This window comes from Hemiscyllium ocellatum, chromosome 22 (assembly GCF_020745735.1).
Source record: "Hemiscyllium ocellatum isolate sHemOce1 chromosome 22, sHemOce1.pat.X.cur, whole genome shotgun sequence".
NCBI classification, from domain to species: domain Eukaryota; kingdom Metazoa; phylum Chordata; class Chondrichthyes; order Orectolobiformes; family Hemiscylliidae; genus Hemiscyllium; species Hemiscyllium ocellatum.
This window is the reverse complement of record NC_083422.1, coordinates 50,910,247-50,929,278: the sequence shown is the minus strand read 5'-3', so window position 1 is coordinate 50,929,278 and position 19,032 is coordinate 50,910,247. Positions and strand designations below refer to the sequence as shown.

At 41.3% G+C, this 19,032-nt stretch overlaps 1 protein-coding gene across 2 annotated transcripts in view; it reads left to right on the top strand.

Annotated features, from left to right (window-relative positions):
- The window catches only part of mms19 (MMS19 homolog, cytosolic iron-sulfur assembly component), a 71,478-nt gene that overhangs the window by 28,014 nt on the left and 24,432 nt on the right, over positions 1-19,032 (top strand). For both annotated transcript variants that reach the window (XM_060842216.1, XM_060842217.1), the window contains 11 exons: positions 194-268; positions 1,088-1,165; positions 1,937-2,075; positions 2,871-3,025; positions 5,150-5,228; positions 6,842-6,967; positions 7,135-7,216; positions 8,485-8,582; positions 10,567-10,725; positions 11,913-12,068; positions 14,652-14,751. In XM_060842216.1, coding sequence (XP_060698199.1) covers positions 194-268; positions 1,088-1,165; positions 1,937-2,075; positions 2,871-3,025; positions 5,150-5,228; positions 6,842-6,967; positions 7,135-7,216; positions 8,485-8,582; positions 10,567-10,725; positions 11,913-12,068; positions 14,652-14,751 — 1,247 coding nt within the window. The remainder of the gene's footprint in view (positions 1-193; positions 269-1,087; positions 1,166-1,936; positions 2,076-2,870; positions 3,026-5,149; positions 5,229-6,841; positions 6,968-7,134; positions 7,217-8,484; positions 8,583-10,566; positions 10,726-11,912; positions 12,069-14,651; positions 14,752-19,032) is intronic.

Genomic DNA, 19,032 nt, shown 5'->3' with positions numbered 1-19,032 from the left:
ACCTGGTCTGTGTCTCCTCCTTTGATGACAGTTGTAGAAATATGACAGAAACAGGCCCTTTTTCTTTTGTGACATTTGATGTTGAGTGTTAGTGGTTGTTAGATGATGAGGAAGTGGAGACTTGTCTTAATTTAGTTTTGCATCTTTTCTCGGAGTTTTCTTAATTTGACAAAAATGTTCCTTGTGTTCTTAGTTCCTATTGCCACTCCTGATTGAGAAACTGGATTCGGATGTTCAGAGTGCCAAAGTGGATTCCCTTCGGACTCTGGTAGGTGAGGTGTTCCTGTTCGAAGTTCTCTATGGTGTTGGTGATCAAGGACTCTGGGTTTGGGCTGTGATATCCTTGAATAAATCTGGCTTATCCCTTTAAGATCATTCACTTGAACAGGAAAATCCAGATTATTGCAGCTACTAGAAAATTGCAGCTACATGGGTAATGGTGAATGGATAGCTGAGACCAATCATTCTGTCAAAACATGTAGGTGTGCCATTTGACAAAACCCTTTTCATTTTCTTGTAGCTGCTGATCTGATCTTGCTTCCTATTTCACCATATTTACTGTTCCCTTGAGGGAAGAGAAAGGGAGACAGGCCTCAAATGGCACCTATGTATATTAAGTGCTACTCTTAAATCAATAGGTTGCAAGTGGCCAACTAAAACTTGTGCTGCTATTGTAGTGAAGTGCAATATTGATTTTAAAAAATGAAAATGTTGAAAAGAAGGGATATAGATATGAAATAAAAAGAGAACATCTTTGTACTATGCTTGTCAGCATCATCAAGAATGCTTCCTGATGAAGGGCTTTTGCCCAAAACGTCGATTTGCCTGCTCCTTGGATGCTGCCTGACCTGCTGTGCTTTTCCAGCACCACGGTCTCAACTTGACTATCTATTAGCTGTTCTTTCATGGCTGAGTCAGAATCCTGAAACAAATAGCACTGTGGAGCGACATGGACTGCAGAAGTTCAAGGAAGTCAACGCATCACCACCACCTTCATGACAATTGGCAATATGTGTGTGGTGTTGCCTGTGAGACCCTGAGAATCAATAAAAAAGGATAACTTTCCCTGCTTTCTTGTCCCTCATAGACAACATGCTGCAGAGATTATAGGAAGAAGGAGTTGAAAGAATTCCTACCAGCTCTTTGGCATTCTATACGCAGAGAGGTAAGCACAAGAATATATAGACTGTGCACCATTTACCTTCTAGAGTGTTAACCCTGCCTCAGTTGGCCGTACTAATCCTTCTTAAAGGATAAGGATTCAAACCCACTATAGTTGAAATGTGTGATTCAAGATGCCAACCTCCCCAGTAGAGTGGTAAGGGAGTGGATTGGGTGTACTGAACATATTGCATCTTGAAGGGGAGTCCAAGACTATTGGTTATAAATATTAGACAGTCATGAGTGATCCAGGTGGGGATTTGGGATTAAATACCCAGACAGTGATGAGAATATGTAAGTTCAGTTAACAAGATGCAGCTAAGGCAAATCGCATAGCTGCATTTAAGAGAAGTGAAATAGACATGACTGAAAAAGGAGCAGATGGTTCTGTTTGGTTGGGTAAGATGAAGAGGGTAGGAGGAGGCTCATGGAGCATGATCACTACAAAGAGCCAGTTCGGCTGAATGGCCTGTTTCTCTGCTACACATTCTGTGTTGTTTTGAAACTATCCAGCTGAGAATGAATTGCATTTTGAGTGCCCGCTGAGAACTGAATTGAGACTAGCCTGTTTCCTCTCTCAGGTGCTTGAAAGGAGCACTTTTGCTCTGAGAGTGGTGGGCTGTAAATCCTGAGTAATTTCTAGCATTGCTTTGAGACAGCATATGTTATAAAGCCAAATACTTGTTAAATGGGTCATATGCTGTTTCGTTTATGGCAGAGTGGGAGTTGGTCAGGCCCATTTTGAGCATTACATATACCCTTTAAATTATTCTAGGTCTTTCAGACAGCAAGTGAAAAGATTGAAGCTGAAGGTCTTGCTGCTCTCCAGGCATTATCAACTAGTCTGTCCAAGTCAGTTATCGATTCGGATGCAGAGGATAGTCTGGATGAATTCCTCAATAATGTTCTACAAGGTATGGATGAAATCTACCCTTTTGTATCCAGTGCATCGATCTCACTCCATGACCAAGTATAGAAACCATTACCTGTCTAAATTGGTAACCTGAGGTTTTCAGGCCTTTCCAGATAGATGTACTGTCAGTTTTGTACTTGAAAGAGAAACATTTCAATGCTGGGGAGCCAAACACGTTCCATTTTAATCATCTGGTTTCAGCATCAAGCAGTTCTCAAGGTTTTTATGTTGCAGAGTATATCTTGATGCACTGAGGAGAAACTGGACAATTCACACGTGCTGACCATTTTCAAGTTGAACAAACTACTGAAAATCCCTTGAAGATTTTTACTCGCTGACAATATATTAAATTGTTGCCATTTAAAAGCTTTTAAAAAATTGAGATTTGTTTGTATTCAATGTGGTGTTGTTTACCAGCTCACTGCAGGATGTTTTCCTTTTGAATGTTTTGCAAAAATTTCTTTATTCTTTGTTGATTAACTTCCTTCTTTATTTTTGTCTTGGACATGTTCTTCCTGGCATGTTACATATCTAAATTTGTTCTATCATTCTTGAACAATGGTATTAACTTAAAAGTGGGACCAGCAGATCAACTGATATCTCAACCAAATTCACTTGCCATTGTCCCTCCTTGCAGATTATACAACAGCCCATTTTGACATTGCCAACAATGTCAACTGTGCAAGTAGCATAAGTTTAATTTGGGAAACTGGGACTGAAGGGTTTGTTACTGTGCTGTATGACTCTATGACTCTACAGCATCTCTGAAAAGTTTACTGTTGCCTCCTTGCTTCAGATTGCAAGCATCACCTGTGTGAACCAGACATGAAACTCGTGTGGCCAAGTGCAAAGCTGCTCCAGGCAGCTGCGAGTGCTTCCTACAGAGCATGCTCCAAGATCAACAGCTGCATATTTCCTCTGTTGCTGGAACAATTCAATAAACATAAACAGGTAAAGGAAGGACACATGGAAACTCACCTTGGATTAGCAATGCCATGTGTTGAGGCCTCATTTGGGACCATGAGCACAGAATCTGGGCCAACACTCCAGTGCAGTACTCAAGTGTTTAAGAGATGATGTTGAACTTGGATCCTCAGTGCACTTAGTTTGACTGATAAAGATTCCATGTTTGACCTAACATTCCTCCTTCATCCAGCACCATTATATCAGGTTAGTTAGTCGTTGATCCTACTGCTGTTTGTGCATATTGCAATGCACACAGTGATATTGCAATATGATTACTGCACTTCCACTCAGTATCTGATGAAATAACATTAACTTGAAGATGGCTTCAACCAAAGCTATGGTGCTGTGCCCAGTTGAATAATCTGTCAAAACTCAGGGTTCATGCACAATATAAAGTTGAACAATTTCTACAGAGAATTTGCATATTGTCAGAAGTATTGTCCTGTTTGGACATTCAAACATAGAAAGGTAAAAAGTAATGGTATGTATAGGCCACCGAGCCCATCAAGTATGCACTGTCATTCAGTTTGATCATGGCCGATCCTCTATTTTAACATCATTGTCCCCATACTCTTTGTTATTTTCAATGTTGAGGAATTTGTCTGATCCTTTCTTGAATATATTCACTAATTTGGCGTCCACAGCTACCTGTTCTAGGGAATTACACAGACTTACCATCTTCAGAGTGAAGGATGTCTCCTATCATTTATAAATAGCCTACCCTTCAGTGTAGGAAAGGTACACTAGGTTAATAGCAGGTATGGAAGAACTGTGTTAAGAGTAGAGGTTAATCAACTGGCCCTGCACTTCTTGGAGTATAGAAGAATGAGAGGAAACCTTATTGAAACATAAAAGATTATTTGAGGATTTGACAGGGTTGATGTGGAAACATTATTTCTCCTGGTGGGAGAGCCTAGGACTAGAAGATATAATCTCAGAATAAGGAATTGCACATTTAAGACACAGCTGAGGAAGCATTTCTTCTCTGAGAATAGTGAAACTGTGGAATTATTTACCACAGAGGGTGTTGAGACTGACTCACTGAGTATATTCAAGACTAAGACTTGTAATTATTTAAGGGAATCGAGGATTGTGGGGAAAAGGAGGAAAGTGGAGTTGAGAATGATCAGCTCAGCTGTGTTGTCACTGAATGGTAGAGCAGACTTGATGGGCTGAATGGTCTACCTCTGCTCTTAATTTGTATCCTAAGACCTTGACTCCTTGTTGGAGACACCCTCCCCCCTAGGGTGAGCATCATCCTTTCATCCTTTCTGGGAGAAAGTGAGGACCACAGATGCTGAAGATCAGAGCTGAAAAATGTGCTCCTGGAAAAGCGCAGCAGGTCAGGCAGCATCCAAGGAGCAGGAGAATCGACGTTTCAGGCATAAGCTCTTCTTCCTGAATTCCTGAAGAAGGGCTTATGCCCGAAACGTTGATTCTCCTTCTCCTTGGATGCTGCCTGACCTGCTTCATCCTGTCTGTCCAGCCCTGTCAGCACTTTATATGTCTCTTCATGCTTCCAGCTCACTGCCTTTAGTCCTGATGAAGGGCTTTTGCCCGAAACGTTGAATTCGCTGCTCGTTGGATGCTGCCTGAACTGCTGTGCTCTTCCAGCACCACTGATCCAGAATGTTGTTTCATTGACAGCCCTGTCATACTTCTAAACTTCAGTAACCACAGACTAGGTCAACCCAGTCTATCTCTCCGTATGACTGTCCTTCCATCACCGGAATCAGTTTGGTTAACAGTCACTATACTTCTACTCTGGAAAGTATGTTGTTTCTTGAGTAAGGAGACCAAAACTGCGCACAACACTCCAGACAAAGTATGAAAATTTGAAACTACAACCTGAACTATGCAAAGAAGAGCAGAGTGAGTGTCTTGGCTGACATTTCTTCGTAAAGCACCACTAACAAACTGGTTAATTGGCCTTTCATGTTTGTTCATGGGATTTTGCTGTTATAGATTGATAGGTTTCCTTACATGATTGTCACTGTGCTCCAAAATTAATTTGGTGTCCTTGACAAGGACACTGTGAGGCACTTTACTTGTATTGGCATTCAGTTCTTGCAAATTGAACTAATGATGGAATGTTCTTTTTTTTTGCAGAGTAGCCAACGTTGGACAATCTTGGGAATTTTGAAAATTTTCATTAAACTAATCCAAAAGTGGGACCGAGATGAGGAAGGTGGGTTGGATTTTGTGATGATTAGATATTCAGGGAGTGGGAATGGAGGAAGTGGGGATGCACGACAACCCCCCTGTGGTGTTCCAAAGTGTTATCAAGGGAATTCTTGTCTCTTGCACATCTCCCAGTCGTAATGGCTTTGTATTTGGAAACTATGTCTTTGGTTGTCAAGATCTTAAGTTCTGGAATTCCCTCCTTTAAACCTGTCCAACTTCTTACCCTGTTGTCTCCTATAAAACGCTGCCTAAAATCTATTTCTTCAGTTGCCTTCTTTGTAATTTTGTTTTTTGGTAACACTCCTGTGAATTGTTTGGGATCATTTCACATTGTTGCTGAATTTGAGAGAGGGTCCAATCACAGCATCAGTGAGTGAAAGTGTGGATGGACCTGGGTCCTTTAATGTTGCAGGAAAAAAGATAGTTAACAAGAGAATGCAACAACAATGAACAGAGTGCAGAAAATGTCAGACTATATTGCAAGGACCTGGGTTGCATGACCAACACTCTTGCTTTCTTTTGTAATATTTGTTTGTTCAATGAGTGCTCACTCCCAGTATCACAAGAGGTAACTCCACCCTGGGGACCGAAAACACCCAGTGACAGAATTTTGAAAGCAAATTGTGGACTCTGATATTTTATCATTTGTTATCTCTCATGTATGTTAAAGAATGTAAGTGTTCCTAGAATACTGATGATACAATTACATTTGATAGATATGCCTTTTTACGCCATAGGCTGCAATGTTCATGTCCTTTGTGAATAATTATCATTGACACAAGCAGTGGAGTTTGCTCAATGTTTCAGCATCAATATAAAAAAGTGGAATTGAATTGTTCCTGAAAGAAATAGTTTTGCTGAGTCATTATAGGAGATACAATTAATTTCATTAAAAGTAAGCATAAATTGTGGTTTGTTCATTGACGAATGTTTGTTTGTCAATACCTGCTTGGATACTATTTATTGTCCATGTTTTCCAAATCTTTGTGGTCAAATCTGTCTTACTTTTTATGCTCTTGTCCTATAAGCCTTTCAGAACTCTATGCTTCTCTCAAATTATCACTCCACCATAGATAGCCATGTCTTCAGCTACATGGGCACTAGTTTCTGGAATTCTGTCCCAAAGTGCCTACAGCACTTTAAATGGAGTTCAGTATTTAACTACTGCTTTGATCAAGTGTTTGACCATATATCTTAATACCTCCTCATGTGACTGTGTGTCCATGTTTGATAAAACCTTTGGGGCATTCTGGTGAATTAGATGAAGTTCTGGATGTAGGTTTGTTCGCTGAGCTGGAAGGTTCATTTTCAGATGTTTTGTCACCATACTAGAGAACATCAGCAGTGAGCCTCTGAATGAAGCGTCCATCCGGAGGCTCACTGATGATGTTACCTAGTATGGTGACAAAACGTCTGAAAATGAACCTTCCAGCTCAGCGAGCAAACCTACATCCAGAACCTCAGCCTGAGCTACAAATCTTCTCAAAACTCATTAGATGAAAGTGCTAGGTAAATGCAAACTATTGAACAATGAAACTGAGCAATGTCAATGTCTGATGGGGAGAGTGAGCACATTGATTTGATTTTTAATTATTCTTCTGCCCCTCCCACTTATAGATGAGAATCCCCTGTGTGCCTTTAAGGATCAGCTTTGTGTCCTGGTATTCTCTGCACTGACTGATTCCAGTGTCCAACTGCAAATGGTGGGGACTAGCACTTTGGCAGTTCTGGCATCACAGAAAGGTTAGTTCCTCTTTACGCATGCTCAGCTGTAATTTTTTTTTAATGATTGCTAACTGAACTCAGTTAAATGGCAGGGTGGCTGACTGGTGCAGAGCTGCTGTGAGCACCTCTATTTACCAACTCTTATTTTGCTGTGTATCTGGCTTCATGGATCTCTCTCATTATAGATTTGCTGTCTTCCTCCGACATCGAGTTGAGTGTAGACCACTTGAACAGACTGATCCTACAGGAGGCTGACCCTCAAGTTTGGTGAGGATTTTAATTGTCTCTCTTTGATACTCCAGGGAAAGCTCTGCTGCGCCTGGTTGTGAATGGCAGAACATTTCTGGAGTATTCCAACCTTGTGCTCTTGCCTTGTCATTCGAAAAGTAATTCCAAAACTCTGAAAGAGAGGGGGATGCCAGGTGGAAGATTTACATCAGTTTAAATAAAAAAGACTATGCACCTTGGTGCCATCCAGATAAGGCCATCAGTGGTTTGATTCTGAGACTGCAGTCCACAGATGTGCAAGTTGCATAAATTGGCCATGATAAATTGCCCCATAGTGTGCAGGGATGTCTAGGTTAAGTGCATTAGCCTTGGCAAATACAGGGTGATAGGAGAGAGGAATGGGTCTCGGTGGGGTATTCTTCGGAGGGTTGCTGTGGACTTGTTGGGCCAAATACCACATTGTACGTATTCTATGGTATTCTCTGCTGATCAGTCAGTAACACTTTAGGGCTTCTACTGTTGATCACAGCAACCCGGAACTTGAGAACAAAATAGGTGGGGTTCTACATCCAGAACCTCATTCCTAATCATCATCTGTCTACCCTGCAGGATATTGGTGTCAATCTTGGCTGAGGACAAATTTGAACTTAGATGTTCTGTCCATTTCCTGTCTTCCTCCAGTAGTTGAATAGTAGGCTGGCAGATAAAATATTTGCTGTATGGTGAAGCATAGGAGACTGCTCTCTACAGACCTCCTTGCAAGGAACTGACTGCTCTAACAATAGACCATTTTAAGTGGATGACCTCTGTTCAATTTGGGATGTGTCCCCCTCATTTCCCCAATGAGCCATGAGCTTGTGATCAAAGGTTAAACTTTTGCCCGCTGGTGTGCTCTGGCCTTTCAGACTTCTGATGGTCTGCATGCCATACTCGCCAACAATTGTACACTTTAAATGATAAATTCTTCACCACACTTAAAGCTCCATCTGTAACTGTCCTCAGCGGTACAGTTCTCCCAAGGATTCTGTACTTCTCCAGCTCTGGCCAGTTGTGCAGTTTCACTTTCGATGTCCTACCATAAGCAAGTGTGCTTTCAGCTGTCTGGTGCCTAAACTCTGCAATTTCTCCACATTTCCCTTTCCTATTTAAGCTTGCATCTTTGATCAAGTAACTGTTCTAACATCATGTTGTTGATTGTCAGTATTCTGTGTGATTATATTTCTGTGGAGAGCCTTGAGATTTTTTACTGTGTTAGAAGAGCTAAATATAAATAAAAGCTTTTTGTTTTAAAACCTTTCTTTCTTCAGTGCCGCAGCATTGGAAGCTTCCACGATCATTTCTGCAATCCACCCCTCTGCTTTCATCACTAAGATGGTTCCAGCACTGACACAGGATTTAAATACAGGTATATCACACTACTGTGTTCGTTTCTTCTTTGGACGGATCTTTACACACGGATGTAACAGCGCTTGGAATGCTAAAAGACCTTGGACCTACCGCTTCCTTTATTGTTGACTTACAAAGGAGGCCATTCAACTAATTATAGCTTTGAAGGAGATAGCCCTTTAATCCCACCCTCATGTTTTGTTTACACAGCCCTATAAATGTCTCATTTTTGAAATATCTAATTTCCTTTTGAAAGTTACTATTGAATCTGCTTCCACCATCCTCTCAGGCAACACATTACACATCACAACAGCTTGCTGTGTTTAAAAGAAAATCCTTGTTGGTTATTGACCTGCATGTTTTGGCACAGTTTCTTTCCTTGATGCCACACCCTCTGGTAAAATCATGTTCCTCACAGTTTGTAATTGCCTCTCCCAAGTGCACTACGTCTGCAGTGATTACTGAGAGTAGATCACTCTGAGTACCTGCAATAAATGATAACTGAATAAATCACTAACTGGCCACTCTATTAATTAAAGGCATAAGGAATGACCTTTATTATGCTCAATGCTATGCGTGCACCATGGGTGTAGTTGCAATCTCAAATCAAGCTCTTATGGGGCAATGTTCACTGAGATCAAAAGTCTTGAATCAATATATGTTGGAGAGAAAACTGAAGCAGCTTCTGCTGCTAATCAGAGCTGAAAATGTGTTGCTGGAAAAGCGCAGCAGGTCAGGCAGCATCCAAGGAGAAGGGGAATCGGCGTTTCGGGCATGAGCCCTTCTTCATGATTCCTGAAGAAGGGCTCATGCCCGAAACGCCGATTCCCCTTCTCCTTGGATGCTGCCTGACCTGCTGCGCTTTTCCAGCAACACATTTTCAGCTCTGATCTCCAGCATCTGCAGTCCTCACTTTCGCCTCTGCTGCCAATCAGTCAGTCCTGGATTAGCTAAAATCAAAGTTATTTCACTCTTCACTGTCAAACAGGTTAAGTCTCACTATCCTCAGAAACACTGAAATTATCCACTATTAGGTCTTTTAAGCGGATGTTCAATGCTTCTGCAAACAGTCCAAAATGACTGGCTCCTGGCGGTTTACTTCTGGTCTGTTCCTTTCCAGCTTGCAACACTTTAGCTCCAGACGTATCATTTACCATGTCATGTTTCTTTTTGCTGAAGTGAGGCAATTCTTCCAGCTTCGTTTTAGCTCTTCACAAGTTTGGTTTTTCCAATCCAAGCACAAATGTCTATCTGCATTCTTGTGTTGTTGTGCACCATAAAGGTATTTAGCTTCTCTCTCTTCCGCCCCCACCCCCCCTCCCTCTCTGTCTCTGGCTCGTTTTCTCTCTCTCTCTCTCTCTCTCTCTCTCTCTCTCTCTCTCTCTCTCACACACACACTCGCATTCTTTCTCTCTCTGTCTGTCTGTCTCTCAGTCACTCACTCACTTTTTCTCTTGATGCATAACAGATGATTTCGCAGATATTTTAGAAACATATCCCCTCTCAAACCCCTGCTCCATAGCAACAAGAATTGCATAGATCATGTATGCAATTATGAATGTGGATTAGTTATCCTTGAGATCCCTTTTCTCTTGGAAACAAATTGACAGTTTAAAGCATAGCTGTTTGCAACCCAACATTCAAAACACTTTGGGACTTTGGAGAATTAGAGTCTCTGCAAGTTTAACATACGGGTTGTTGCCATTGTCTCCAAGCGTGAATACAGACTGGATCTTCTTTAGTATCTCATCAGTGCAAAGCCAACGAGACACATCCAAGCCATTGTGTTGGAGGCAGACGGTATTACTGAAAAAGACTGTTTTTGGACTCACAATGTTAATTCTGCTTCCACTTCTTACACCTGAAATTTCTGTGAGCAAGTGAGACTGGAACTGGAGAATTGGTGTTGAAGCACTGTCTGAAACATGCTCTGAGTTTTGAGGAAAGTCATCAAAAGAGTAATTAATACTGAATATGAATATTTTGTACACTGATATTTCTAGAACGGATGGAAGTGAAGGATGATGGCGAACCTCTTGCACCGTCTGGTAATGCTCTGCATCAGCGCAGTATACAGGCTCTGGCTGCCATTTCCACACACCCCAGTATAGTGAAGAGAACAGTCCCAGTCCTGCTGCAGCATCTGACCAATTTACAGAAAGGTGAGTTCTACAGAAAGAGTTTTTTTTCTCACCAAAATGTTGGTGAACTGAGATGCTGAAAGCTGAGATTTCTTTCCAAATTATTACTTGAGTATCTGCTCAGATGTGAAGAGGTTTAAAAAACTCTGCCTTTGGTTAGACTTGACGCTTTCTTTGGGTGAGACAGTATCAGTGAAAAAGGGGTTTTGAAAGGTATGGGGACCATTAATGTTCCAGGTGTGGAAGGAGACCAAGGATGGTAAATCAGAGGCAGGGTGATCAGTGATCTGCTATTGATAACTATCTTGTGATTAGAACTAATGCTCTTAAAAATAGAATGTGGGGATGGGTCACTCTTGGGGGCATGAAATTCAATACATTGCGACTCTGAGCATTTATTTGATAGTTTTATTCCCTCTTCACTTTGCCTTTAATTGTCAATTGTGGGTTTCATCCTGTTTCTGAATCAGAACTTAATGGGCTTCGGTCCACTCTCAACTTGAGTACAAGAATCAAAACTGACACTCAGCTAAGGAGTGCTGCACTGTCAGATGGTCAGATGCTGCAGCAGGACTGCACTTGCCCATTGATGTATTAAACTGAGGCCAGTCAATTCCAGCAGGTGCTCAGGTCCCATGAAAATACTTGGGGTTGAAAAGGGAAAGGTACCTCCTTAATCAACATTACATCATATCAATATAAAACAAAAGACTGCACATGCTGGAGATCTGAAACCAACAAAAGCTGAAATTGCTGGAGAAACTCAACAGGTCTGGCAGCATTTGTGGAAGGAAAGAGAGGTAATGTTTAGTGTCCTTCTATTTTTCAGACCTCCTTCTGTTTTCTGTCCACGAATGCTACCAAACCTACTGAGTTTCAATGGTAAATTCTGTTTGATTAAAGGATATTATGTTGTTTTCTTGTTATGCATAAAGTCTATGTAGAAACAGTGAATCAACATTTCAAGAATACTTAATTGGCTGTCAAGTGCTTTGGGATGTGATATAATTGTAAAAGTCCTGATATACATGTGATTTCCTGTCCTTCAATTGCAAAATACTTTAAGGTGAACAACACCAGATTTTTGGAAGGGAGAGATGACTATCCTGTCCTATGTTGAATGGTTTTGAAAACTGTAGCTCAGTAGTAGCGTACATTAGAGCTCCACCATCAGGGTACCTAATTACAGTAACTTTATTTTCTTGCAGGAACTTCAGGCAATGAAAGCGAAATGGCCATCTTGATCTGCCAGAGCCTGCAACTAGTGGCAGAACACTGTCGAGGTGCTGAAGAGAGCAACCAGTACTTTCACCAAATGGTTGTCCCATGCCTACTGGGACTGGCCATCCAGACAGCTGTGCAAGGTAAACATGACCTTATAGCCAAACCCAAACAAGCATTGCTAAGCATCCAAGTTAGCGCTCCCTTACCGGACAGGAGAAAGGTCTGTTTACCTTTTTAGTAAGTTATGACTCCCACTTGCTCTTTGTTTTTGTACAAAACCGTGTAACTGCTATTAAATATGAAGCATGCTTTCCCTTAATTCCATTGGATCAGGGCTTCTACACTTTTTCCCTCTTCTTTTTCTTCTGAAGTATTTGATCCAGAATTCATTCAAACTGCTGAAGGACATTAAACATAACCTTAAGCATGCATTGTAACTATGAGCTAGTACATGCCCATGCTCTTTCACATTTTTATTTTAATTTTCTTCCTAATTAAATATTTGCAGTATTTGATCAATTTTAAAACCTTTTCCTTTTTTTTAAACTATTTTGGATTCAAAAAGCGGATCAGTTAAATTGCCGTGGGCTGGGACCCTAACCTGGAACTTGGCCAACCTGTCATTTATTAATGACTTTATTGGAATTCATATTCTGTTTGCATTTCTCAAAGACCTCTTAACTCAATTGCATTTTTTCTCTCTCTCTCTCTTCCCCCCCACCCCTTTCTCTCAACTTAAAATGAAACTTCCAATCAAAGGTGTAGTCACACAACTTGCTGAGATTTCCAACAGCGGTGGGAATTGGATTAGTTCCCATTTCCCCACTCTTCCACTCACTTGGTTGATTGTAGTCACAGAACTGCACAGAGGGGCTGAATGGACCACAGATACTTCCACTGGAAAGGAAGGCTGAATTATCATTTAGCCAGGCTCTCTCTTTTTTTTTACCTCCACTCTATCTTGATATTTTTTTCTGTGGAAGGAAACTAGAAAAATGATGACATAACCTTAAAATCAACCAGATCAGTTAGGAGTGGTTAGGTATGTAGAACTGAAGTAGTGGATGCAAACTCAATTAATAATTTTAATTTAGATTGCTAGCTGATGATACTAAGGGGAATGGAGCCAAGCGTGATGAATAGAATTCAACCTCTGATCAGCCATGAGCTCACTAATTAGTGGTACAGGCTCGAGGGTCCAAATAGCCTCCTGCTATTTCTATGTTTTTCTCTCTTCCTGTTCTGAGTGATACAGGCTCTTGGGTGCCCCATTTTTTTTTGTCCTGTGCCACCCCACCCTCAACAATAGTTCTCTGCTGTACACTCTTGTCATTGTTTTCTCAAGAACGTGCAGCGAGACGATAAGGAGCCGAGCATCTCAAGGCACTGTTTGGGACACAGTTTGATGTCTGCCTTGAGAGAGTTAAAAATCACACAACACCAGGTTATAGTCCAATAGGTTTAATTGGAAGCACTAGCTTTCGAAGCGCTGCTCCTTCATCAGGTGGTTGGAAGGAGCAGTGTTCCGAAAGCTAGTGCTTTCAATTAAACCTGCTGGACTATAACCTGGTGTTGTGTGATTTTTAACTTTGTACACCCCAGTCCAACACCGGCATCTCCAAATCACGCCTCCAGAGAGATTTCTTTGTTAGACACCTGGATTGGATTAACCAAGGGAATGAGCAAACATGGTCAACAAAAAGGGGTATTGTTTTGCTCTCACAAATATTAGTCTATAACTACGTCTCAAGAGTAAACAGAAGGAGATTTACATATTAAGCTATCCTGAAATTAGAAACTGAGTCTGAACTGATCAATTCCATTACCTGCCCCACTCTCTCTGCCCTCCCCATTCCTGAACCATGATATGAAGCAGATGTGACACTGATAGGAAATCTGTCATTGTAAGCACAGCTGGTTGATATATAACACTTTTTTTTGCCCAACTACATGACAGCTGCATGTAAATTCTTGACCTGTAGCTTTTTTAGAAAAAATAATTTGAGATGCAGGCCTTCCCACCTAGACACTGACCCTCTTCTCCTTCCTCCACTGGAGATGCCATGCAGCTGAGAGTCCTGACATGAACCTCCATGCAGCCCAGTCTATTAGCTCTACATTAAAAGAAAGCAGCCTACTTTGGAAAATACTTAACAGAAGCAGAAATTGCTGGAAGAGCTCAGCAGGTCTGGCATCTGTGGAGAAAAATCAGAGTTAACATTTCAGGTCAAGTGACCCTTCCTCAGAACTAGAATTTGGAAACTTTTTTGTGTTAGCTGCAGCTCAATGGGTTGTAGAGTCATAGAAATGTACAGCATGGAAACAGACCCTTCGGTCCAACCCATCCATGCCGACTAGTTATCCCAATCCAATCTAGTCCCACCTGCCAGCACCCAACCCATATCCCTCCAAACCCTTCCTGTTCATCTAACCACCCAAATGTTTCTGCCTCGCCTCAGTCAGAAGGTTGAGGGGTTCGAGTCCCACTTTGGGGGCGTTTGCACATATAATCTAGGCTGACATTCCTGTGCAGCAATGAGTGAGTGTTGAAATGTCAGAGATGCTATTTTTAAGATAAGATTTACTGCTCCCTACAGTTTACTTTCTATTTTGATCTGGCTTTGTGTAATTGGAAGTGAACGATGATTATAAAGCTTGTCACTGAAAAAAAAAAGAAGAAATGTGAATTTTACTCACTAAACCTTGTAAACTATCTGATCTAGACTGTGCGTCTGAGGTCCGGCTTGGCATCCTGTGTGAGGAACAGGTAATCACGGCGTTTGGGACTGTGATCAGCACTGCCTACAGTGATGGCGAGACAGAGTAAGTTTCTGTGACTTTTGCACGTACCTTTCAGGGACAGGAATATCTGTCTGGTTCATGAAGCATGCTCCTATTCCCTTATGTACCAAAAGTCCATGGCCAAGTCACTGTGACCAGCCACATCTTCCCCACCCTCCCCTTGTATTCACAGAGTGTCTTGAGTGATGGAAATCCTTGGGCCAGGAAGAAGATCTTATGGGCCAAGTACTTTTTGGAAAAAAAATTCATTGATACATGAATTCTGAAGGGGTTTGACAGGATCGACACTCAGTAGTTGTTTCCCCTGGTCAGAGAATCTAAAAGGTGATGACTGAATCTTAGGCTAAGGAGTAATGTTCCTACTAATTTTATTTTCTGCAATGACCTCCAAGATCTGTGCACGGGAGTGACTTCCCAGAATTACAAATCACCGCAACATGGACCGTCAAAGCAGCTGCACAGCCGCACAGTTTAGAGGAAACATTGACAATTAGTAAGCCACTTAGGACTGAGATAAGAAATTTGTTCACTCAGAAGGTTGTGAAACTTTGGAATTCTCTATTCCCGAGAACAGTAGATGCTTCATACTTTGAGCATATTAATCACTGCAAATGATAGATTTTTGGTCCATCAGGGAATGGAAGCACATGTGGAGTGGATGGGAAATTGGAGTTCATGTGGCAGTAGGTTGTGGTCAAGGAGTTCAGGCAATAAATTCAGGGAAGCAGCTATGGTTGTATTGATGGCCAGTGCAGTCTGAAGCAGCTGTGCTGTCTACTTTTGCTCATGTTTCTTATGTAGGATGAAATCTCTGTCCCAATCAAGACTGGTCCAACTTATTGACTGTTTGCTCTTGTGGAGAGTGGACCTGATGAGTGAATTGTCAACCTACAGCATGTGCTCCAAATATCAAAGGTGCTTGGCAGAGTTCATCTGTGCAAAGATGGCCACTGGAGTCCGTGCATATGCTGATGGTCCTGTGATGTCACAGAGCCGCAATAGTGCCTTGAATGCACATATCTGGATTACATGTGTAGATTGGTCAACTCTGTGGCCCACATGTTTTCTAATTTATTTTAGATACTAGCTGCTGGAACTGGCAATTGGGTAGCGTCATCGCTGTTCCAGGCAACTACGGATGTTGCCACTATAATGATGTCTATAATGATGTTCCCGATGGCATGGATGATAGGTGCCACCTTGTAAACCCACAATTAGTGTTTTTCTCTCTCTCCTGGGATCTCACTAGTTCTAAGTCAGTGAGGTTACCAGAAGAGACTTTGAAAAGAAATGGGCAGTTCTGCATATCAACGACCTTTTGGTGAGGGGATACTGAAACAGGAGCAAGTTGTTTGCCAGCTTTCAGCCAACATTTCTCACTCTGTTAACATGACCAAAAAGCACAAGAATTGTCATTCATCTCATTTATTACTTGTAATTCGCTGTGCTGCATTTGCCTGACTATCTAAATTTCTTGAACTTGAACTGTAATTTGTATGTGTGAAGCTCTTTTTCAGACAAGTGTAAAGTTCATTTGGCTGCTTACCTCAGGAGATAGCACTCTGGCTCTGAATCAGAATGTTGTGGTTTCATAATTAAAACAAAACTTGCATTTCTCTGATGCCTTCACACCCACAGAAGGAACTAAAGCCAAGCAATTGCTCTTTGATATGTAACCACTGTTGTAAAGTAGGAAAATTCAACAGCTGATTTGTGATAACTAAGCTCCCACAGCAATTAATGTGATAATGACCATATAATTCTTTGAGACACTGAATTGGGGTCAGGCATTGGCCATGGACATTAGGGATAACTCTTGTATGAAATTGTGCTCACGTGAGAAAGAAGCTGGGCTGTTGGTTTAATATTTCAGCCAAAAGTGCAACACCCTGGCACAAGAATGACAGTATCTTGAGCTCAAATCCTTGGCTTGAACCAAAACCTCCTGATTTGGATAAGAGTGGTACCAACTGAACCACTGTTAACACTCGAGCTCCCTTTGAGATCTCAGCCCAAAATGTAGATTTGCACTTCAATCCGATAATGAAAGGAATGCTGCACTGTTGGGCCTACTGTCTTATCATGGAGGCTTAATTTGCCCTTTCATTGAATTGTAGGTATAAAAAAAAGATTCCACAAAGATCTTACTCTGTGGTAGTCTGGAATATAAAATTCTTAGAGACAGTTTAGTTTAAATTATTACCTTTTATTTACCAATAGCATCAATGTTACACTATAATATAGATACCTATAAGCCAGGCTTGAGCTAAGGTTCTAAAGCATTAGCAGAGTAGCAGCACCAGCTCTTACCCCTAAGAGCTCTCTCAAACTGCTCCCTTTTTTGTTGCACACAAGCTGTTTCTACACAGAAATTGGTATTAAATTACAAAAACGCCGCATGTCCTTAATCAGGTAAGCAACAATAAAATGGCAAAAGTTTGCTGAGAAAAAGGAACTCATTGACAGGTCTGAGTCTGCTTAACCAATTAAGCTGCAACGCACATTAAAGTAGGAAACCTGATCAAGTCAGGCCAAATGGTCAGTTGCTTTGGCTAGTTCATCATAATGACAATAGTCTAAACTATATGGAAAAAGTCATGAGGTAACCTTGCTCAGCTAACACTTCCAGTATCATTGTCCTACAGAGTGGCTTTTTGTTTCAAAATCATCTCAGGTTCCCAGAATGCAAGTTAAATTCATAACATTCTCGGATCTCGGGCTCCAGGGAACAGCACACAAACATTCAAACCATGACAAACCAGTATTCACTCCGATCAAACCACAAAGAGTTAATCTTTCCACCAGCTTCTGTCCTGTCTGTGTCTCTCTCTCGCTGTCTGTCTGTCTGTCTGTCTGTCTCTCTCTCTCTCTCTCTCTCTCTCTGGTCTCTTCGGTCAGTGAATATAATTTACAGAAGAATGTTTGTTTTTTTTCTCTCACTCACATATGGAAATTTTACAACTTTCCTACTATCTCTGTTTCAGCCTTCATATTTTCCTAGCCTGTAGGGGTAATGAGACATTCACATTCCAGGACAGTCAAGATGAGGGAGCTGAGCTTCATAACTTCAAATCTGCTCAGTGTGGTTTACATGATTATGTATCAGGATTGTTCTATTACGTGCATATTCCACTCACTTTATTAAATCTTTTCCTCTTGAGTATGAGTTTTGTTAAAAGTCTTCGATATAACCAAAATTTTAGTTATCCAATATCCAACTGTGAAATATGCATAATCTTCCAGACCCCGGCGTGAGAAGGAAGTACTGCCATATGTTCCACAAGTGAATAAATGGTATCACCGATCCACTGACACCAAGAACAGATGTCCTCAATTCTTTTGAACAAAGCTGACACCCCCCCGCGCTCCCGCGCCCCCCCCTCGTGTTGCTTCTAGGAAGATGAAACACAGCTTTTTAACTGTTCTACCGGGTGGCAGAATGAATGCACATTAGCCAAACAAATTTTGCAACTTGTCTGAGCATCTTAAAATCATCATGATAAGGTAATACCCATGACTCCATCAGGTTATTCGAGCGACAGTGTAAAAATGGCCTCACCGAGTAAGAAGAAGTGCAGGCAGTATAGCATGGACTATTTGTGATATGGCTTTATTCAATCTCCGTCTAATAAGCAGTTACCACTGTGCTTGCTCTGTGAACAAGGTTTTTCTAACAAGGCCATGAAGCCTTCCCATCTTATTAAACATTTGGAAAAGAAACACAGTGACAAAGATTTGACATATTTTCAAACATTAAAGAATAAATTCAGTCAACGACCAATGATTTCCACTGCTTTTTCAAAGATGGGAGCCACATATGTGGGTGGCCTTGTGGCATCCTACAACATAGCGAAGCTAATTGCAAAATGTGGTAGACCTCATTCCGTGGGTGAATCGTTGGTGGTTTCATCTATTGCTGAAGTATTATCAACCGTGCTACGTCAGGAGCTATCAATCACTGTCAAGCGTATTCCTCTTAGCAACGATTCTGTGAGAAGGCGCATCGATGAAATAGCCTCAAATGTTGAAGATAAATTATGTTCCCTTTTGATATCGAAAGAAATCGCCTTACAAATCGATAAAAGTACTATATGCAGAAATTAAGCTTTACTTTTAGGGTACATACATCTCATCGACAAAAATGAAATACAAGAAGAACTACTTTTTGCTCTGGATCTACCGACAGATACCAAAGGTAAGACTGTCTTCGACTGCATCAAGGATTATTTTGATAAAAAGTCTGTTTCCCTCAAAAACATTATTGCTTGTGCTACGGATGGCGTGCGTGCTATGACTGGCTAA